The sequence below is a fragment of the Spinacia oleracea genome, chromosome 6 (assembly GCF_020520425.1).
Source record: "Spinacia oleracea cultivar Varoflay chromosome 6, BTI_SOV_V1, whole genome shotgun sequence".
Taxonomy (NCBI): Eukaryota; Viridiplantae; Streptophyta; class Magnoliopsida; order Caryophyllales; family Amaranthaceae; genus Spinacia; species Spinacia oleracea.
Window position 1 is genome coordinate 129,379,599 of NC_079492.1, and position 23,963 is coordinate 129,403,561.

The 23,963-nt window shown below is 34.6% G+C and overlaps 1 protein-coding gene across 2 annotated transcripts; it reads left to right on the forward strand.

Moving 5' to 3' along the window:
- Positions 1-6,235: 6,235 nt before the first annotated feature.
- Positions 6,236-22,663, forward strand: LOC110787565 (receptor-like serine/threonine-protein kinase ALE2). Of its 2 annotated transcripts, none has more exons than XM_021992199.2 (9): positions 6,236-6,732; positions 10,235-10,318; positions 13,288-13,392; positions 15,220-15,321; positions 16,955-17,323; positions 17,402-17,671; positions 19,858-20,250; positions 20,496-20,736; positions 21,711-22,663. In XM_021992199.2, exons 1-9 carry the CDS (start codon positions 6,669-6,671, stop codon positions 22,420-22,422), a joined length of 2,340 nt encoding a protein of 779 aa, XP_021847891.2. In that variant the 5' UTR covers positions 6,236-6,668; the 3' UTR covers positions 22,423-22,663. The 2 variants fall into 2 exon arrangements, with proteins under 2 accessions (XP_021847891.2, XP_021847892.2); XM_021992200.2 differs by having other exon boundaries at positions 6,706-6,732; positions 13,316-13,392.
- Positions 22,664-23,963: the final 1,300 nt, after the last annotated feature.

Genomic DNA, 23,963 nt, shown 5'->3' on the forward strand with positions numbered 1-23,963 from the left:
TAAAAGGTATCAAGGACTTAGCTGTAGTGTAGCCTACTAGCCGTAATGAACATTAAAAAACTATGAAGAGGAAGATCATCAAAAGAGGAATACAATATTGAATCCTTATATATGTGGAATAAATGAAATAGAAATGATATTGTATGCAACTCACATTAAATACATTACGTTTTACTCCTACAATATCCGTTTGGTTGTCCCAAATATTTAAAATTTTCATTTGAATAGCACGAAAAACAAACACATGTATGTTATTGTTACATTTTTATTGGGCTAAATCGACTTTTACCACCTAAAGAATACAAAAAATTATTTTACCACCTGTTAATGGCAAATTGGATGGAAAGTCAAACTCAATTACTGATTACAACAAAATTCATACCTTAAAGCAGTTGGATTCTCCTTCGCGGAAAAAATTAAGCCTCTATAAATTGAGAAACTTTACCAAATTACGTAAATTAATGAGAGGAAGGGGACTGTTATAGCTTATATACATAGAAATCGTGGAAAAAGTGAAGGAAATCCAAAATATAGACGTTGAAAACTTGAAATGGGCACCACTTAATTTTCCGTCTAACTTGCCGTTAACAGATACTAAAAACACATTTTTGTGTTTTTCTTTTAGGTGGTATAATACATTTTCTATTTTTTACGGTGGTGAAACACAATTGTCAAATTTTAAGGTGGTAAAATTCAAACTTTCTTTTTTATTGATGAATGTGTAAATCAAAGTATTACAACGTATTATTCACTAATAACAAAATATTATCATGATCTACAAAAATTCACCGTTTTGACTAGAAAAATATTATCATGTAATATGTGAAATAGACGCACAAGATAAAATCACAAGTTAGTAGGTATAGAGTAGTATAAATTTTTTTTTGGTAATATTTACGCCATAAATTTATTTTGAAAGAAAACACAACACTAAAAATTGATAGGACAAAGTCCAAATAAGGTGGATTATATGTAATATGTGAAAAAAAGAAGATTCGTAAACACGAACGTTCCTCCCAAAATTAATGGTTCGTGAGAAAAAAATGTGAATTTATAAATTGTAGTGTCACTAAAGAAAATTATTTTAATCTGCTAACTATTTCTATTAGGAAAGTATATTAAGCCATGTCAGAGGGATTGTTGCTAAAATTATTTTAAAGAAGTTATTTTGCGACAACTTTCACCTACAAAATGTGTCTTTATTGGTTGTTAACATCCTAGTTGGATTGTCACATACTTGCATGTAATAATCTCCTTAAAATAAGAGGCCAAATGTAGCCGATTGTGCATTTTTTTGTAAATACGAGGATGAAACTATCTCACAATATTCTTTGAAGATGAGTTGTATAATAATGTGTAGAAATGTCGCGAGATGGATGAGTGTCATTGAAATTCCTTGAAACGCGGTGACAACTTTAGATTTTACTGAGAACTTGTATTTGTTAAGCACCAAGTTATTATAATAACCATTTACATAACCACGTATGTTTTTCAGAGAGAGATGAACCACAAAGGCTTTCAAAAGTTACAACATACTCCTAATTTCTGATTAAGCAAGTAGCACTTGTTACTCATTTTTCATGCTTATATTTTTAAAAAGCTTGTTGGGTTGTGCGCCTTAGTATCAAAGAATATTTTTTTCTCGTGATTTTATAACTATAGATATCTATTTTGCTTATTATACACAATTCGTGATGTTGATATGTAATTTAGTATGAAACAAAATTTACCTAAAACAGAAAACACAACCAGCCTCATGTACCAATTACTAGTAGGGTGCAAAAAATTTCAAGGAAAATAATTATATATCCAGGGCAATATGATTGCCCGCTGTTGCCGTAATCTTTCTCTTGTTAAATATGCCAATTAACAAAACTGAATCAAATCTCCATCTATTCTTTGTTGCCAAAATTATGGAACCATAATATACCTAATCACCATTGCTGATTTTATTTTCTACTGAGCATATTTATTGATACACCCTTTTGGTAACTAGTTAGTCACTTTCAACACTGATTGCATGCATTATTTTTGGTTTTAAAGTCCTATATATCAATTTATTTTCTTATTGATAAACATTTGTATTGCTTTATATTTATTTAGTGTTGAAAAGTAAACTTTTAATGAAATTTTAAACATGAGCTTATCATATTCAAAACCTAAACTGACAATTACAGTGGAGCCTAAGTTATTGTGTCAGCCATGGGTTGACACCTAACACATCTTTTGTAGGTCTTATATAGAGTTTACATAACTAATACGAGTAATAAAATATAACAACCTTGACAACAAAATATAACTAAACTTTATTAATGTTAAGAACAGAAACATAACAAATGTCTATCAAATATGACGTTGAAGAAGCAAAAAGAAAGAAAAAAAATGACGTAGAGTCATAGTTATTCATGGTTCTACTAGAAGCATCTCCTGATATAAGTAGTGCAATACATCATACTATTTGAATGACCTCTTCGTAAAATAGTAGTTACTTAAAAAGTTAGTTTTGTGTTTAAAAGCATAAAAAAACCCAATTAAAAGAGTTAGGAAAAATGATTTACTTGAAAACAACATTTCAACCCAAACCGAAGGTGCTTAAGATCAATTAAATCTAGCACACACTAGAAAAACCTACGTGAATCATGTGCGGTACCTTGATCATTAGCGTTTCAATGATGCTTCTACTACTTCAATTTGTGATGGATCTTTTCTAGTTGAACTTAATAGTCTCATTCTCTTGATTGTACTTGATCGACGTCCTCTGCGAGGTTGAACATGTGACTACTTGACTATGATAAAAATAGGTCCACTACATTTAACATGTATGAGATATATTTTTTTACTTAATCTCATCTTGTTTAAAAGAAGGGATGTGTTGATACTTATTTCTTAATTAGCTTATCAACAATAAGTTCTTTGATTTCATTGACATTGCCACTTGTATTAGTGCTAGAAGTCTCCAACGATCATATGTCAATCCTCCATTGTGTATGTAAGAAGATAAAGATAAAGCATTTTCCTTAATTCCATCCATGCATCATATGAGCACAAGGAAGTTTCATAGTAGTTTGAAAATTAAAAGTCCCGTGCACATGGAATTAATTAACCTTTCCAAATTTTGTCATTTCATATTGCTCGTAAATCTGGTTCATTACAAAAGTCGATACATGACCAACAAGATTTTAAAGAAAGGGGTGCAGAAAACTTGTGACGTGCTCGAATTCTTTACTTTATATTCAAGTAGTGTATTTATTTCTTGATATTCATTATTAATAGCAAGACAAATCTTCTATTTCTTGTCGAAATTCTCCCATAGAAACTAGTAGGCAAGCCTTTAATTTTGCATGTGCACCTTCTGCTCTTGAGCTTGCACGATTTGCAAAATGTGTAAGTTTTTTTTCAGTCCAAGCACTCACAATTTTCTCCTTAATTACATGGTATCCATGAAGTTCAATGTAATAAAGAGCATCATTCTTTTCCATATATATAACTTGAAATCAAACCCAAGCATTGTCAAATACTTCTTTTGTTTTAGCATATACAACAATAATCCATGATTCCATGCCAATACAAAATTATTTTTCAAAGTAGCCTTTACAGTTACACTTGGAACACACACTTTTATTACATGTCACACACGTTGCAAATCTTTAGATGAATGACTCTTCGTGTTAGAAAACATTTATAAAGCCCATATATAATATTGTTCACTCTCTTTTTCTAGAAAGGCAAATCAAGAATAGAAAGATTTATTGAAACTTGATACACCAACTATATCAAGTAAGGACATATTATATATATTTGTTAGTCTTATAAGTGTAATTATATAACAAACATTGTTGGAAATACTTTAATTAGAGTAATAGACTTTGGGTGAGAAAAAATACATGCATCAAGTGTCCTCCCTCGTGATGTTTGTAGTTGTATAAGTAAATCCTGCATCATTGAACATCTAACTTATACGTTTAAATTTTAACCTTCATATTATATACAGTCCTAGCTTGACACCGCTTTAAGAGTATGATTCTTTTGTCTAAGAGAATATATATTTGACACAGTTGAATTTCCTGACATATATGCTCATTTTTTCAACCTAAAATTTCTTTTGTCAAACGACCAGAAGACAGATGTACACAAGTCAATGCAAGGTTTATGGTTACGTGAACTATTTTGTAGTCCAAGATGCCAATTAAAATCCGTCTTCTTGTTTCTTACCTCGTATTTGAAAAGGCCAGTCTATAAGACGAGTCCTTCTTCCCCTACTACATCTTCACTTGTAATCAATGTTTTACAATCACCGCCAATGATCACATAACGATCCTTCCGAACATACTTTATCGAGAAGACATATCCTTTTGACTCTTTAAACTTCTTAACTTCCTAAAGGAGTTCTTCGGGAGTTTGAAATTTTCTACTAATTAACTCATTCGCACCATCTTCGGTCATATTAATATTAATGGTTGATGGAAAACCTTACAAATTTATATTGATAAATTATATGTTAAATAGTTAATGTGAATTATTTTAATGAGTTTGAACTATTTAATTTACTAGATTAACTACATCCTAACTCACTCGAAAGAACAATTTAAAGAGAAACTTTAATAAAATATGTACACTCTACTGTTATTACAGAATAATAAATTTAAGGAGTAATACAATTCACCTGCAACTCCACTAATGATATTGCTCTCAAAGTTGTTTTAGAACCAAAGTACTGGTTACGAAGGGACATCGAAAGCGTTGAACTTGTAATAGTAATGGAGGAAGAGACTAACAAATTACCAAACTGGCGCATACAGTAAATCTAGAAACATCAAAAGTTGATTAGGTGTAGTATGGTTTAAATTTTTTGGCAAAAAAGAATATTTGGAGATTCGATTCAGTTTTGTTAATTGAGATATTTATCAAGAGAAAGATTACGGACATCGGATAATCATATTGACTTGACAAAATCCACACCCTACTAGTATTTTTTTTTTTTTTTGGTGCAAATGAGGGGCAAGCCCCAAAAAAAATAAAATAAAACTACATATTAAGTACTAGCTACTAATCGTGGCCTAGCCACTCCCATCAGGTCCTCATGTAAAATCCTTCCAAGCTCCAAGGGCGGCACTTGGATCAGTTCCATCCTCGAGTTTTGCATTACTCCTACGTTTGCTAGCCAATTTGCAGCCCTATTGCCTTCCCTGTAAACATGTCTAAGTAGGACCTCCCAACTATTATTAATGATTAAGTTACGGCAATGTTGCACTATGTGAGCACATTCCCCTCCATAATCATCTGAACCTTGTAGTGCTAATATGGCTGCTTGATTATCCATTTGTAGCATTACTTTGCTTATTCCCATACGAATTGCAAGCTCCAGACCCATTTCCACAGCTTTTAACTCGGCTCGAAAGGCCGAACAGTGGCCATAATTAGCAGAGAAGGCATAATGTAGGGTGCCTAGATGGTCCCTAATTAACCCTCCCCCACCAGCCGGTCCAGGGCAACCCCGGGCCGCCCCGTCAGTATTTAACGCAAACCAAGAGTGTGGAGGAAATTCCCAGCTAACTAGGATTTCTTGTCTGTGTTGATGAGTGTTTGTCGAGCCCATAATATCATCTCCAAGAATACGCCAGGTCTCTTCAAATCGGGTATGTAGAAATCTCCCTACATCAATGGGGATGTCACTGCTCCTCCCAAATATAACATAATTCCTCCAATTCCATATCCACCACAATGTAATGGCAAAATAAGTAGGCCATATCTCACTTTGTTGGTTATTTTGAGCTTTGTAAGTTAGATTATTGTATAGCCAATGTTCAAGTCCACCTGACCAGAATGTTGGAGTTCTTGTAGGCCCACCAACACACCTCCAAACTTCTTTAGCTCTTGTGCATCCTCGTAAAATATGAAGGGTAGTTTCTTCTTGTGCCCCTACTAGTATTATTAATACAAATGTACATAATATGATATGTAATAAAACGCGGTATTTTTTCCGGAACATAACACAGAACGTCAGAATCAAAATCTGATACTGAGATCCAAACATAAACAAAATCCAATAATCCATCTATCAACTAAAATCTTCCAAGCTAATAAGAACAAAACCCTAGTCAAACCCGAAAGAGTCAAACCCTTAAAAATGGATAATCCTAAATAAAAACAAAAGCAAGTGTAGCACACACAATAGAAAAAGCGCGTGGTGATGGGAAGAGTAAACGGGAGCAGTGAGTACTGTGAGTGTCAGAGTGAGTGACCTCGCCAGCAGCAACAGCAATAAAAGCTTCCCACTCACCTCACTTCTCTCTTCTTCCTCCTCTCTCTTACTCTCTCTTCCATCAACTTTCTCTCTCCTCCTCCTCCGCACCTGCGATTCCGGTGTCCTCTGTCGTCGTCGTCGTTGCCGTCGCAGATCTTCAGCCGCATTTTGTGGATCTGCTGAGTAGTCCACCTGCATTCAATTGCACCGTAACCGAAGCTAGGGTTTTTGATAATTTGTGGTTGCGGAAATGCGGCTGAATTGAGAAAAAAAAAAACCCAATTTCAATGGAGTTCTCGAGTTTTCGCCATTGTCAGTGGGGAGTTCATTGGAATTCTGGACGTTTATTTGTAAGATGACCTTTTTGTTGAAATAAGAACTGAAATCAGTGGTGGTGGCGGTGGACTGGTGGTTGTGGAAGAAGATGCAACTTTCAGTGATGCTGTTTCTCTTTGTTTTTCTGTTCTACCTTGCTGATTTTTCTCAAGGTAATTTGTTTTAAGGAACTTTAAACTCGTTTTGTGAATTTTTATTTGAAAATGTCTGAGTTTGGAGTTTATGGTTTATTTGGAATGAATAGAAGTAGTAATTTGAGTGTTGAGATTTGTCGCTTATGTTGATTTTTGTTATTTAGTGATGTTAATACTGCTTTAGAGGTATTAGTGTAGGGTGTGTTTTAATGTTTTGTTGAGCAAAATTGGTTGTTTTTGGGTGGATTTTGAAGGTTAATTTTGATTAATATTGCATTTGTACATACGTATTAAAGGGGAATTGTGATGAGTCTCCCGCGAAAGGACAAAGTTTGTACCTTACTTTATAGAGGGAGTGCTAATTAAGTTCTTTTGAGGGCCATTTGATATGAACAAGTCGTCTATAAAGTAAGTAGGTAGTTTTGCGGCTGTACAAGCCGCCATTTTGTGTGTCGGTCTTAGGCTCTGTTTGGTAGGGTATAAAACGTTTTCATGGAAAATAGTTTTCCCCTTTTTAATCATTTTCCGTTGTTTGGCTGGACAAGGGATGGAAAACAATTTCCCATAACTCCGTCAAAGGTGGAAAAACTTTTTTCATTTGAAAGGGAGGGAAACCACATTTCCTCCTTTCCCTCCTTACCTCCTCTCCTTTCTTCCCCTCAATCTTCACCATCTTCTCCCATTTTCTTTAAGGAACCAAACAAATTAAAACTGATTTGGAATTGTGTTTTCCATGGAAAATTATTTTACACCAAATCAAAAGGAGCCTTAGTGCTAATAATGTGCTATGAAGTTCCCTTTCTACCGTTTTCAGGAATTTTGGGTTGTGTGTAGAACTCAATTTGTTCCGGTTAGTGGCCCAATAGGCTAGGGTAACTTGCCAAACTACTTGTATGGGCTTTTTCTCGTGGTGTAACTCTTGTGAAGTGTAAACTTGATCATGTTACGGTTTCAGTTTTTTGATGGCCAGGGAATTAATAATATGTTTAGCAAATAGAGAAATGATAATTTCTTACCTACTAGGAACAAGGAATCTGAAGATAATAAGTTTGTCTTCACCAAGTTAAGGTAGTTATTACTATTCATGTTAATATCTGATAAGCAATACCGGGGAAATGTTACAAGATCTTATGCTCCCTGTATCTCATTTTAGTAAAGACAGAGTCACCTCTTTTTAAGTCTGTTGCTTTACTATAATTTCTATATGCTATTCTGAATTCAAGTTGATGATGTTTATCCTCTTTCTTAAAGCGAATCAAACAATTCCCAATAAGGTCTATGAGGTTTCGATTGTCCATAAATTGCGGAAAGGGAAGCTCCAGTTATTTGATATCTGTAACTTTGAATGAGATCTTAATTCCAGTAATTGTTACACGAATATCTATTACTGTAGAATATTTCCTGCCCAATCCATTCATTCATTACTTTTACCCTTTTTTACTGGGGTTTATTCACCTTTTATATGTCATTCTACATAAAAAAAGTTGGGAAAAATTTACGTATTGAAGGGACTTTCCAATAGTGAAAAACGTCTAAAGCAAAGTGACATCGACTTCTTTACTTACTATGTTTCATTAGTCATCCTATTGTTTATTCTTTGAACATACGTGGACATTGGCCTTGTTCGGTTAATTAAAAGTGAACCTGTATATTTGAAGTTCCATCGAAGATAAAGAAATTTCATTGCTTGATAACTTATGTTGGTCAAACTGTATGAAGAGTTTTTTTTTTTCTAAGCTTATAGTGGTTTGGAAACATATTAGAGATTGACCAACCAGGCCTCTATTTTCCCCTGGTAACATGTAGAGTTTAAAAAGCTCCTTACCCCAACTTTTTGGTAGAGAAGATTGAAAATCAGTTTGCAAATACAACATTATCCTAAATTGTAAAAGTTAAAGGCTTTTTGTAATTTTGTATCTATAATATGCTAAACCCTAGTTGCTAACTTGCTACCACTTGATTTTACCCAACACATTTTATATAGCCGCTAATGCAATGAGCCAGTTAAATAAACCAATACAATAAGCTAGTCAAATAAGTTCACACAATCCTCCCCACCTAACAACCAACCTTAGTTTTAATAGGTTCGAGACACTAAGGCCAAGGGTTCCTGAGCCTAGGTGCAAGGCAAAGGCTTGCACCTTTCGGGAATGAGGTACAATTTTATTTTATATTTACTTTTTTGCCATTTTGGTGTAGATATTTATCAAAAAGCTATCTAAGTTTTGAAATAAAACTTTAAACAAAAGCTCTTAAAAAATAATAATGGGTGTTCTCGTGAATACGTGAATCAGGGGAGTGCCGGAGTGGGGTACTTGTTAGCTAACAAGTAAAATAAATAGGGGGAAGAGAACAAAAAAGAGAGTAGAAACAATGAAACATATGATTGTAAAGGTTGAAGAGGAGAAACAATTGAGAACATAAGTTTCTAGATCGTATAAGATAAGAGAGGAGTGAAAAATGTGACAGAAGGGGATTATGGAAAGAGAGAAGTTCTGACCAAACTATCAAAGAGAGAAAGGACTTCTGACCTGAAAAAATAGCTTGATCAACAATGACCACCAACGGAGTGGTACGAGTACTGGACATGAGTCGATGGCCACCATTGCTACGCAATTTGCTGGTTGTTTTTCCAAATTGGGGATTTTAATTTTCGGTTTAAAATGAAGGTAATCTAGGTCATTAGTTGAGGGATTCTGATCAAACTGGAATTTGAACTCTTAGGTAGGGCTGAATTTGAATTTTGAAGAAGTTTGCCTTTTTTTTTCTCTTAGAATTCAACTCAAATCTACACTGTCAGTACTTTCTCACATGTCTACGGATGACGGTTAAGGTGCATCGCTTTCCCTTTCCCTTGGCCATTGTCAAAGGTGTTCATGAGGCACGCGCCTTTGCTCACCTTTTGGATTGCTTTACCCCAAACTAAGCACCTAGCAATTAATTTCCAAACAAAACCCTTATAAAGTAACTTTCATGTATCAAGGTTCAATAAAAATACAAAGTTAAACACAACTATCACTAATGCTAATACAAATGATTAAGGTACATTGGCGGTAAAATCTTAGGAACAAAAGCTTTAATTGAATAAAATAATTTCTTTGAACAAATGCGTACTTTGTCTTGGACTAAATAATTTTATTACCTTTTTATTAGATTTTTTGCAAAATATAAGCTAGATTTTGTCTAGAAAGTAGGTTTTAATTCAAAATTAAACTCAATCCATTTTTGTTAACATTAGTGATAGTTGAACTTTTTTTTTTAATCGTATTTGTGTGTACGTGGGAAGTACTTCCTCAGTTGAGTCTATTTTGGTACGATGGCCTATATTTGGGTGTATTACTTCAAAGTGTTTTTTCATTGTATTTACAAGTTTGTTTTCTAGTCTGACTTCCATATCTTTGTATCTCCATATAAAGTTAGATTTGTTAATCCAAACCGCCATTTATATTTTTCTTTTTATTTCACCTTGAGCATGGGTGTAACCTTTATTTGATGGACACTTTCTCTCTCTACTATACAGGATTCAAGTTTGCACACATATACTTATCTCCTCTTGCGCTTCCTAGCCAATTCTTACTTAAAAGAGAAGTCTCATTGCCCGGAGGTAAGCCCTTGAAAATTTTATGTGTTGTTAATACGTTCAAACATTGCCTTCTTTGATATATATTAATGACTCCCTCCGTCCCATATTTATAGTTCCTTTTGACCAGAAACACGGGTTTTAAGAAAAATGGAACATAATATCTGGGAAAGTGGAGTATAGTACATTGATAATTCATGAGAAAGTCGAATAAAGTACATGGAAAAGGGGAATGTAGTACATAAGGAAGTGGAGTATAGTACATGTTTTTGGTTTGTTGTGTTTTCTATGCATATTTTAATTAATATAGTACATGGGAAGTGTATAATTTAATGGCCAAAAATGGAATCAGGATTGGACGCCCGATTAGGAAAACAAGACTAATTATGGGACGGAGGGAGTACTAGACGCACGGCACGTACCGATATTCTAAAATTATTAATTGACTATTTTTTTATACAAAATATTTATCTGAAATATTTTGCTCTTAAAGCTAATGCATATTAATAAGTATTGAACATACTCATTTAATCATCTAATATTTCTACTATGTACAAGTATGACATATTTTATATGTTTAATAAGCTAATTTGACCAAGATATTCGATATATGCGCTTAATATGATAATTTTACCAAATTATGTAGGAAATAAGTTTTCCATTATTGATATACCAATTCGGCTAAAATATTAGCAAAATCATTTTTACCAAATTATTACTACATGGTATCTATTAATTTTCATATTCTATATTCCAATATTTTTTCCATACATAAACAACTTATAAAAAAGGATAGAAAATGAATAAATAAAGTAAATATTATTTTTTAGGAAAACGTTTGTGGCGGAAAAATTTTACACTAGGCAGTGACATGTGTCATTCATGGTGTTTGTTTAAGTGTAAAGTTATAGTTTTTATCATACATATGCATTCACCATTCAGAGGCGAGTTTTGCAACTGAAGATAGATCTTACAAGTATTATCGCTAGTAACAGAATGTTGCAATTCTTCTCTCCCTTGATAGTATTCACAACTTTTGATTACCTCTAAGGAACAAATTTAGTATTATGAGACCACAAGTTGAACAAATAATTAATTAGGCTGTAATCACTGTACAATTGGGCATTTTGGATTGACTTTGACTAATTTCAAGTCTGAGACAAATAACTTGAGATAAGTATCTTGATATAATAAACCTTTATTGCTAGAATTTCCTTGGTTCTGATTCACAAGAAATAACAAGCACAGAATACTTTACAGAAGTGTTTACTTTTACTCCGTTATGACACACTACTAAAGATTAGGTAGTTTTTGGAGTTCAGACTTGGACATTGGGTGTTAAAGTACATTTTGGACTTTTTTTTGAGTCAAGTATTTAAAATTAAAAGAAATAAAAGGATAAAGATCATCGAGTGTTTAAACTCTTTAGAGTTAAAAGATATTTTGTTGCTTAATTTAAAACGTTGATCTCCTGCAAAATTTGCCATCAACTGACGTCCATAAGCCCTTTAATTTCGAATTCCAAATAAACCCTTATTAGCTCAAACGTCTCTAACTCTAAACTCTTTGCACTTAAATGGTGAATATTCTAGATGAATTTGGGCGTGGGAGTGCATACAGTTTCATAAATATTTTGCTTATGAAAATATTCTAAACCATTTTGGAAGATTCACATTGTGCTTTAGAATATTACCGTTATAGGATATGATGCATCTTGCATCATGGTTGTTATCACTCTTCTCAGCAGATGGGTGTGCGGAAATTTCATTATACATGAGGAAATTTGTATTAGTTCTAAGGAGCTTTTCCTTCTTAAGATCTTAACATGGGCTTACTGCTCTTTCATATTGTTGGTATTCCTAGATGCACAACTTTGTAAACATTTATTTCAAGACTTGGATTTGATTATTGCGGGGTTTATGTTGGCTTGTGTTGTAACTAACCGAAGGTATTCATATTTTTGTGAACTCTCTAACTGTTATTCCTGTACGTGGACAATTCTTTTGGGGGTTGACCCCTTATTGAATTACATCTCACTCTTCATTACTAAGTTTATTTAACCCACTGACTTGAATGAGGTTTCCAGCTAGTTATGATGAGAGGTTAGCGTTACCCCAACTAACATAGAGTGGCAGTTTCTGTTACTTTGCTAGTTTGCTTTGACTGCCAGCAAATTTGTACTCCCTCCGTCCCTTTTACGTATTCCGTTTAGGGTGTCTCATTTTGTTCTTTACATTGAAAATCTTTTCTTTTATATTATCACATAAATGATTTATTATTCTGTCAAAAATTGTGCAAGGATTTTTTTGAACAATTTAATTCATTGAGGCGTTTAATCTCTCACACTTTTCCATTGGGGCATTAAATCTTTCACATTTTTCCAATGTCAGATTTTGGATAAAAGTGAAAATATTATAAAACGTAATTTGCATTGTTTAAAAAAGTAGAAGGAATCTTAATCCACATTACTTAATCGTTAAATCGAATGCATGATACCAAACGTAAAGAACAAAAAGGGACGGAGGGAGTAGAAAATACAAAGCACCCAATCTTACCGGTCCATTTCTATTTTTGTTGTTGTCCATAACCCAAATTTGAAAATATTATCAAAATGATTGAACATGTGGTTAGAATTCGTAGACATTTGATACCTACATTCATGTTTTCTGCATTCATCACCCCGATGGCTATTTCCAATTTGCTAGGGAGGAATAAGTAAGAAGGGGGAAAATGTGAGTTTGTAGTATATGGAATTTTTGTGTTGAAACATATTTGTAGTCAAGCACACCTAATAGTGGTCATGTTCAATAACCTTGTATAGTTCGGGGTGTTTGGTTTTTGACAAAAAATCCAGACATCTTTAATTTTTAGATATTTCGTACTTACTGTGGACTGTGGTAGATGATTTAGCTCTCACTCCAATGAATAATTCTCTTACAAAATCCATGTTCTCTGAGATAAATCCTGCAATCTAATTTTAATTTCGATTTTAGCCTATTCTGGCACATTGTCATCTCCTAGGGCGAAGCAATTGATGCCGAAGACTAAGCCACCTGAAGGACCTTTAATTGCTCCCTCGCCATCTCCCGTATATCAAGGTCTATATCATCAATCATGTATCTAAATGTGTTGGATATTTATTCAAATAAATACTCATAGATGAAGAATATTTCTCTTAATGCTTGTTTGGTAGCCGGTAATAAATAATGGGAATGAGAATAAATTTAAGTGTTATTTAACAAGAAAAATGATATCATAATATCTATGGTAATGAAACCTTATCTCAATTTCTCAAATTTGGTGTTTTTCTTCATAAATTTGCATTTCATTCTAATGTCACTCTACAAATGGTAATGGATGATAATGAGAATTTATGAAGAAAAAAGACATAGTTTTGAGTGAACTAGCATTGCCATGGGAATGAATGTTGATTTTTCTTTCAAATTTACATACATATTGATTTCCATTTACCCCTTTTATGTCTGGCTTCCAAACCAACCGTTAACACTATTTGTGTATTGTATGTTATGGATGACTAGAATAGAATTGTGGTAATGATTTGGTCTCTTTTAATTATACTTGTTCTTTTTACTTGGATGATATCTTTTCACATTACTCACTTTTTCGTGGTTTGTTTATTTTACTATATATATGCACTTGATATTTTGATTTATGGTAGTAGATTGAAGAATACAAATTTGTATGAGTCTCTCTCCCATACACATACATAATCAACGTTTACTCTAATATAGTTTGTTCGCCAGTTTCTTATAATTACCATACCATTTTATAAGGTTCGAAATCCGTTCCGTTTTGGGAGACAATTGCTCAAAAATCTCGGTTGTCATAGGCAAAATTGTGTTAAGGACACATCGATTTCGTTGTGCTCGGGTTTATGTTGTTGCGCATTTTATCAATCTATAAGGTACTTATCTTTTAGTGTATATAATCGCTTAAGACAATTTTCCCCCCTCTACGACACCCAAGGTTTTTGAGCAATTGTCTCCCAAGATAGAACGGGATTTGTTCCTTATAAAATGGTATTGTACTTATAAGAAACCGGCGAACAAACTATAATAGAGTAAGCGTTGATTATGTATGTGTATGAGAGAGAAACTAATTCAAATTTATATTCTTTAATCTACTAGGAAAATCAGAATAACAAGTGCATATATATAGGAAATAAACAAAGCACGGAAGGTGCGAGTATTATGAAAAGAAACCATCATCCAACTAAAAGGAACAAATAATGAAAAGACACTGTCATCCAAATCATTACTATGATTCTATCTAAATAATCATGCACATAACATAAAACTAGAATAGATTCCATGCACGCACGGATTATGATCAATTTAATTTTATATAAAATATTTAACTGAATTATATCCCCAAACTACTGCATAATTATAAAATTTTGAACATACTAATTTAAATTTATTCATCTAATCACCAAAAAATATTATATATGTGTAATATGCTAATTTGGCTATCACTTCGAGTGAATATATTTTCAATTATTAATGTGCTGATTTGACTAAAATATTACCGAAAGATACTTAACAAAATTATTATTACGTGGTATCTATTATTGCCATAATTTATAAACTAATATTTTTTCCATACATATCAAGTTTATAAAAAAGGATAGAGAATAAAAGTAAAATAAAGCAAATATATTTTTTAGGAAAATGGGTTTTAGCGGGAAATTTTGCACCAGGAAATGACACGTGTCATTCCTGGTGTCTGTTTTAGTATAAAGAGTAATAGATACACGAATCATATTAAGAGAAATATTCTTCATTAATATGAATATTTATTTAAATATCCAACAAAATGTACTTATGCTATATCAAAGGAACAATGACTAGGTAGCAAGCTACTACAGTACTACTATGATGTTTTGACACTTACTCGTCTTCCAGGACCTGTTGCTGCTCCTCATAATAGATACATTCCAAGACATCGTGGGCATCATCATAAACCAAGGCCCTACCCGACCTCTCCACCCCCTGCCGCTGCACCAGGTAATTAATTGGCCAATAAGTATTGTGTAATCTAATGGACGAAATCTAGAATGAATAGTGCAAAAGTAAACAACAGTTTTTATTTTTAATATCTGTCTTTATGTTTTCGGTAAAATAAATGTGTCCAAAGTTTGTTTATGAATAGTGTAAAATAACTCTGTCCCTCTGTCACACAAATAAGTATATTATTCGAAGCTGCTTTATATGTAAAAAGTCATACAATTCTTAATGAACAAAGGAACTAAGTATATCGTTCGAAGCTGCTTATATATATGCTCCCTCTTTCAACAAATAAGTTTCTAGTTGACATTGACACGGATTTTCAGAGAAGTTGTTGAATTTTAATAAATTTAATTAGTAACGAACTAACGGGTGTACGTCGAATTCAAAGAAGGTGTTTTAGTAGATATAAAAAGGTTGATGTTGTGAAGATAGAAACAAAAAAGGGGAAAAAGAATATTTAAACTATCGTCCTTTACATGGAACTTGAATCAAGTGAGACGCCTTTCAGCAGCGGAATCTGTCTTTTAGGCTCTTAAAAGCTCAAATAAATGATTCTGGTGAACTTTTCAACGGGATTAGTAATTTTTTGGGACATTCCAGAATAGTGAGCTTTTGTGAGATGGAGGGATTGTGTGTATCTTCATTCATACCTCAGGTGAGCAATTTTCTGCCGAAAAAAAAGAATACCTGATTCTCCTACATCTCAGCATGTCACCCATTAGCCAGTGTGCTAATTTGTCATTTCCCAGCCTCCATAATATCTTCAGGGATCCCATGTATGTCCTATTATTGTTAACTTGACTAAGTATCTGAGAGACTATTCGAAATAGGAATAAGGAGCTTTTGGTTTTGTTTTGTAGCATATGTACCTCCGATGTATGTCCTGTTAAAAACTTGACTCATATCTGAGAGTGACTAGCAGTTGGGCTTAAGCTGGCAGTTGTGAGAAGCAATCGCAAGGGAAGTGTGGAGTAAATGGCCTTGTGGGAACTTTTTGATCATCTTTACGCATTGCGGAAGCTCTTATTTTCATTTAAATCTCTTGAATTCCAAAGGATTGGTTATTGATTTTTAACTCATAATTGATATACCCATGAGGCATCATGTGTTTCTGACAATGTAGAAGACCAGTTGTTTCCAGTATTTTTAGTTTACTCACTTTCCTTTTTTTTGACCATTTTTAATCTACATACTTCACTTTTACTACTTTTAGACATTAGGCCCACATCTAGATTTACTAGAATACCTGTTGTGGTCCCAAATTATAAGACACAACCCTTTATTTAATGGGTTAATGTACTGCACTTCTGCACTCTCTTACTTTAACATTGTCACCTTCACAAACCACCTTTTCTGTCTCTTAAATTTGTATCGGAGCATTGGTAACAGTTAAAAATGAAGTGAGCAAATTAAATAAAAATGGATGGAGTATATTCTAGTAAAGAAATAAAGATCATGCTCCATACATTGAGACCATTGAGACACATGATGGTGTTTGCTTTATGTTTATTAGCATCATGATGTGGAATGTATGGTGCATGACAAGCCATATACTATATTTCCGGTTAAATATTAATGTTTTTCTCCTTTGCTTGAATATTGAGTGTTTCTACCACATGTTATGTTGCAGAGTGTGGACAAACATGTGTTGATCCACTTACTGCTACTCCCATTGGAACTCCTTGCGGCTGTGTTATTCCAATGAAAATTCGGCTTTTGCTGAGTATAGCTGTCTATGCTCTCTTTCCGGAGGTTAATGAGCTAGAAATTGAGGTTGCTTCTGGCACATATCTCAAGCACAGTCAAGTTCAAATAGTTGGTGCTACTGCTGATGCCCAGAATCAGGAGAGGACACTAGTTGATATTAACTTGGTTCCATTGAATGAGAAGTTTGATAACACCACTGCTATACTGATTTATGATAGATTGAGGCAAAAGAAGGTGCCTCTTAATAGAACTCTTTTTGGTACCTATGATGTTGTTTATGTAAACTATCCAGGTAACTTTCTCGTACCAGAAATCATATTTGTGTAATATATATTCTGCGGTGATGGTTTCTGAAAAAGCTGTTTTTCAGGGATTCCTACGTCATTTCCTCCTGGGTCCTATATGGGTAGTCCAACTGGAAGTGTTGGGGATGGGCCTCCACAATATCCAATTACTGCTGAATTTATGAAGAAAAAGCGAAAACTAAGTTCCAAACTTGTCTTCGTTATTGTTTTTTCTGCATTAGTTCTATTGGTGGCTTGCATCGCAATGATTGCTGTATTAATAAAATGGAGAAAAGCTAGAAAATCATCCAATGCAATTGGACCTGTATTCACACCATCAGTCAACAAGAAAAATGGTAAGTAATATTTTTTAGTTACACTTATCTCAATTATGCGGAGTATAAGCGAACTCTAGAGGACTTGGTGCCCTCTTTTGAAATTCTTGTTATACCCTTTTCAACATGTCAAATTTGTTTGAATGAAAAAAAGGTTCATCTATCTTTGGAAAAAAGAAATTATTTCAAACTCATGTTTCCAGTTTTTCATATGAAATGGCACCATGCAACACTAGTTTTATATTTTAACAAAAGTTCACTTTTTAACCCCACTTCCACTAAATGGCCGACAGCATACTGTATATTCCTTTAACAGGGTGAGTTTTTTAGGCTCCTTTGTTGTCTCTTGATCTTGAGGCCGCAATAAAGAAAATAATAAATGGCCTGTTTTGTTGTCATTTTGATTTTAGTGTTTTAAAAAATATTATAACAAGAAAACGGAAACAAGAAAAATAAGTTTCTGTTAGGTTGTTCCCAGAGATGATCATGGGCCGGTCCGGAACTTGACAATATAAGCCCGTTTGGGGCGTATGTGTCAGGACAGGGCAGTGATCGGGCTGAAATTTTGTTGCGAGATCCCTTTTTAATTGTGCGAAGAGTAGGCCTAAATTGCCTCAAACCCTGTTGTTTTTCCCAAGGCCGGGAATGGCCTGAAAAATCTACCCAAATGCGGAATTTATTCGGGCCGGGCCATGCTTGATCATCTCCAGTTGTTCCTTTGTTAAGTAGTACTGAGTAGCCTAGTTTTCTTTCGTGATTTGCCAGTTTTGACCGATTTTTATTTCATTATAGATCTTGTAAAGTTTCAAAACCAACAACTGGAAGTTAGTAGTCTTACCGACTGGCAGTGTTTAAAAAAGTGCAAAGCGCACTAAAGCGATATGAGTCCTAGAGCTTAAGCGTAAAGCGCAAGCGCAAAGCGCGAGCTTCATCGAAGTGAAGCGCAACTTTTAAGAATTCAAGGTTTTTTTACCATTATGGATATGTATCTTACTAAAATAACCACAAAAACACAGAAACATCAGATTTTCTTCCCTATTGCTCCTTGTTTTAACAATGCATATAACATAGTGTTTATCATGTAATATCCACTAGGAAACAAATATACTATGCTATTTTCAAAAGGATATGTCATCTTATTTTTCTCTTCTTTTCTTTTCTTTTGGACCCTTGGCCCACTTTCTATTGTTAAGGATTAATATGTATGTGGTCCAATAGACAATAACAACATATAAAAAAAAGCTTTTAACGTGATTTTTTTTTTAAAAGAAGAATTTCAATGAAGCTCAAAAAAGAGCGCTCCATACGCTTAAGTGCGATTCGGTGCGCTTTTTCACAAACGCTTCGCTCAGACCTAATTAAGCCCTTTGCACTAGAGCTTCAGCGCTTAAGCGATCTTTAAGCGCGCTTTTTTAAACACTGCGACTGGGTCCAAAGTTTTACATTTTTCTGAAGTCATTTTACATTAATTCGCTTCCTCTGCTCCTTTGAGCTAGATCAAATCTAGAATCTCTTCAACCAGCTTACCCCCCCCCCCCCCCCCCCCCCCCCCCCAAAATGTTTGTCATCGTGGATTTATAATTTCTTGTAGCATTTTTTGTTGTGCGAAATAGTTCCTCTGTTTCATAATATATAGCTCCCGATTTTTCAAGATCAATCTTTGGCGTTAATTTCTCTCAAATTATGTCTTTAGAAATTATTGAAAATATATCATCTTGGTAGTACTTCTATATGAATCTAACCGTCAACTGTTTATGATCTTTCCCAGTAGAATTTTAGAAATTAACAGCTAAGTTTTTACTCACAAAGACTTTGCAACATGGGTGCCTTGAATTTTGTATCAGAGGGAGTACATAGTTACATAGTCATTATACTGAGTTTCAAAAGCTTTGGTATCTGACGCTGAAATAGTAAATCGCCAATCTGTTTTAGCTTAAGCGTCACTTTCAATTTCCCTGATACAGTGAACAAACAATGTTTTGGAATGTCTCTCAATAATTGAAATTTACTGATTCTAGCAAATGTATTGGTTAGCTTGCTTGTTTTTATGATGCTGTATATCGTTTGTTCATTTTATCTATATAAAAGATTTAACATTAGGATTGATATATGTTGTACATTTTATGATTTTGGGACTAAGGCTTTGTTATTGTTGTTGATTGATATATGTTGTTGATTGATATATGTTGTATATTATTTAAATGCAGGTGTAGGCTCAACTTTGTCAAGCAGCTTAGCAAGCTCCACATCCATGTCACTCTTTGCATCCATTCCGACTTGTGCACTTTCTGTGAAAACTTTTACACTTGTTGAACTTGAGAAGGCTACAGATAAATTCAGTTCAAGGAGAATTCTGGGTGAAGGAGGGTTTGGACGTGTCTATCATGGCATTCTGGAAGATGACACTGAGGTTGCAGTTAAGTTGCTAACTAGGGATAATCAGAACAATGGAGATCGTGAATTTATCGCAGAAGTTGAAATGCTGAGCCGGTTGCATCACCGGAACCTTGTGAAGCTAATTGGTATATGCATTGAAGGACACAGACGATGCTTGGTGTATGAGGTTGTACATAATGGCAGTGTTGAGTCTCACTTGCATGGTACGCTTTCCTTTACCACCATTCATTCAAATTTGTCTTCCTCTTCATATTGAGGATCTCTCTCTCTCCCTCTCTCTCTCTCTCTCTCTCTCTCTCTCTTTCTCTCTCTCGGGGGTGGGAGGAAAGAACTCTACTTGCTGCAAGTCGGACCGTGTTTGTAGGCGAAGGGTGTTGAAACACTATAAACCTGCCCACCCCTTGTGTTGCTTCTGTTGATTATATGATTCCATTTTTTAATATTGCAGGTGTTGATAAGGTAAAGGGGCCTCTGGATTGGGATGCGAGGTTGAAAATTGCTTTGGGTGCTGCCAGAGGATTGGCATATCTGCACGAGGACTCCAATCCTCGAGTTATTCACCGAGATTTTAAGGCCAGCAATGTTCTTCTAGAAGATGACTACACTCCAAAGGTGTCAGATTTTGGATTAGCAAGAGAAGCAACAGAAGGAAGCCAGCATATATCTACCCGTGTTATGGGAACTTTTGGGTATGCACTATGCACAACTTCTCTTATTAGGCTCTGTTTGGTTCACCTGATTTTGATTGAAATTAACTTTTATGAACTTATATCGTGTGAACTTATTTTGTCGATTCATGTCATGATATGTGGCTTAGTTTTAATGCTGGCCGCCACCAACCTACCGCACCCTCCTCCTTTATTGTCTGAAAAAAATTTAATTTTGCTGAACTTATTTTGTCTGAACTTATTTTTTCTGAAATAAGTCAGAATACGTTGAAACAAAGAGACCCTTAGTGTTCTAGTTTTTTGGATAAACTTATCCCCATATTGGATTGTTTGTGAAGCCACACTATACATGAAAAACAGGAAACCAAAAGTTGACAGTCTTACCACTGTAAAGCCACCACTATGACATCTGTCCATCACTGAGTGAAAGCTGGGTTTCCCTCGTTCATCCAACTTCAGTCCATATGGTGAAACTTCCCAAAAGCTTCTTATCAGTGTCTGAACCAGCCTAATTTGATTTCAGACATTTGAGTTGCATCTTGCATCTTATGTTTCGACAAAGATCAACTTTTTTGTTCAGACTAACTCGCTGTCTAAGAAGATAGAGTTTCCCTACTTGTTGACTGAAACTGGGAGTATATATTTCATTCCTTTTCCAAAAGCCATGAAGTGTAACTAACATCAACTCTTTCTTAATTCTAGTAGGCGGCTTTTTGCAGCAATTAATCCTTGGTCCCTTGGTCTGATATGGATAATGGATGAACCTTTCTACTTGACATTAATCAAGAAGTGCAGGCCATGAGTCACCCACCTGTCTTTATACTCCAAAAGCCAAAATATAGTGAAGCTATGACTGATAAATTTCTGCACAAAAATCTATATGTTTAATGTTTGGATGCTTCCATGCACACGATTAACTTGTTGCATTTCTTGATTCTCTTCCCCGTGATAGGGTCTTGACGTTTGGTACATTTGTTTATACTGTGAATTTGCAGGTATGTTGCTCCTGAATATGCAATGACTGGGCATTTGCTGGTGAAAAGTGATGTTTATAGTTATGGGGTTGTTCTATTGGAGCTTCTTACTGGACGGAAGCCTGTGGATATGTCCGAGTCTCAAGGACAAGAAAATCTAGTAACATGGTCACGGCCTCTTTTAGCCAGCAGAGAAGGTGTAGAGCAGTTGGTTGACCCTGCCTTGGCTGGAAACTATAATTTTGACGATATGGCCAAGGTAGCAGCAATAGCTTCCATGTGTGTCCACCCTGAAGTGACCCATAGGCCCTTCATGGGCGAAGTTGTACAGGCTCTTAAACTTATCTACAACGATAATGACGAGACCTGTGAAGATTGTGGTAGTCTAAAGGATTCTTCAGTTCCAGATTTGGATTCAAAGAGTGATCTTGGACCATCGGACAACGGGTGGTGGAATGGTGGTGGTGCTACACCCCGTTTGATTTATGGACAGGCTTCATCATTCATAACTATGGACTATAGTTCTGGTCCCCTTGACGAGATCGATAACAGACCGTTTTCAACTTCAAGTTTGGCTGGGGAACGGGTATCTTTGCCTATAACACATGGTAATAGATCTGGTCCATTAAGAACCGTTAGAAGCAAACCATCATTCTACAGAATGAAGGGGAGTATGAGTGAACATGCAGGTTTCCTCTCTAGACGAGGTCGGAGTGATGGCCTCTGGGGTTGAAGGGTTTTATGTGTAAAAGAAAAAAGGTTTTTCCTAAGTGTACAGTTCGGAGTGTCGCAGAAAATGGTATTTCAGGTGTAGCTAGAATAGGGAATCTAGTATTATTGTGTATTCCATATTTTGAGGAAAACCATGGTTTTCAACTTTGAAATCGATTCATTACCATACAGAGCTGGCATTTGTAAGTTGATTGGACGCTACCCTCTTTTTAAGTATATAAATTTCCATCTTATTTTATTGATGATGTTGATGTCCCTAATCAGTGTTGCTTGGTGGTTATTTGTAAGCTTGTATTATTGTGAGAAAGTCTGAAAGGCTTTGTTTTTATTTGCATTATTATTTAGTCGCCTTGTTTAGGTGTGGAAATTTCTGCTGCAATTTGACAAGTTCTTACGAGCATTAGCAAGCATACCTTTAGCAGGAGGAATATTATCTTGAATATTTCTGTGAATCAACTAGGTTTTGGAATTGGTCCCTGTGTTTCGGGTAGTTGCAATCAGCTACTATGATGCTGTTATGCGTAAATTCAGATTAGTAGTTTTGTTTAATTGTGTAAGTTTATTGAGGAATGAGGCCCGGGTCTTAAATTTTATGCATTTGTATGCCTATTGTTTTTGAAATTATAGTAGTTACTTTGTTTTGTTTGAGTCGTTACAAACAAATAAATATATTCTACAATATTGATTTGAAACTTTAGAGTGGAAATCTTTTTCTTATAACACTCTGCACAAGAAAGCACTAACTCCCTAAAAACTTGAAAGATTTGCATCTATTATCATAGTACCCTTTCAACCTTCTTCATAGAACCTTGATGAATTTGAAGGAGTCGGACACAATCCTTGTTTGTGATCCAGCTAAAATATCGAAAGGGACTCGCCTTAACATCTCTATTTATATCAAGTCTCTCTACTCTCTAGAATGACATAATCTAGGAGACTATGAACATTTCTGTCATAAGAGTCAAAAACATCTACACAGGTTCGGATATCGTCATCTCTTCTCCATTTTCATTTTGACGATAATGTCAACTTTCTAATGATCTAATTTAACCCCCCCCCCCCAAAAAAAAAAAAAAAAACATTTCTAGCTATAGGCCTATAGCTATACTCTAGCTATTATGTTATATTCCCTCCGTCTTTAAAAGATTGCTCCATATAAATTAATGTTTCTGTTTGTTTGCCCTATACCTTATTTGGCTTGTTGTCCCCTTGTATCCGCAATTTGGATGGTGCAGGCGTGTGCACGTAGCTCTAGGTGCACCGGGATTAAAACGACCAACGTTAAACACAAAACGCGCGTTTTCATTAAATTCCCAGAAAAAAGAACAATGCCCTTGAACAAAAGAACAACTTCCCTGAACAAAAGAACATTAAAGACTCTATTCTTTTCAGTTATGTTTATCGCGTTTTTATTTGATTTGTGTTATTTTTGCGATATATATTTTTCTGGGTTTTATGTTTTGAATTCAAACTAGGAAGAGGAGAGAGAAAGTGTAAACTAGGTTTTCTAAAATGGGTTTTAGAGAGAGAAATTAATGAAAA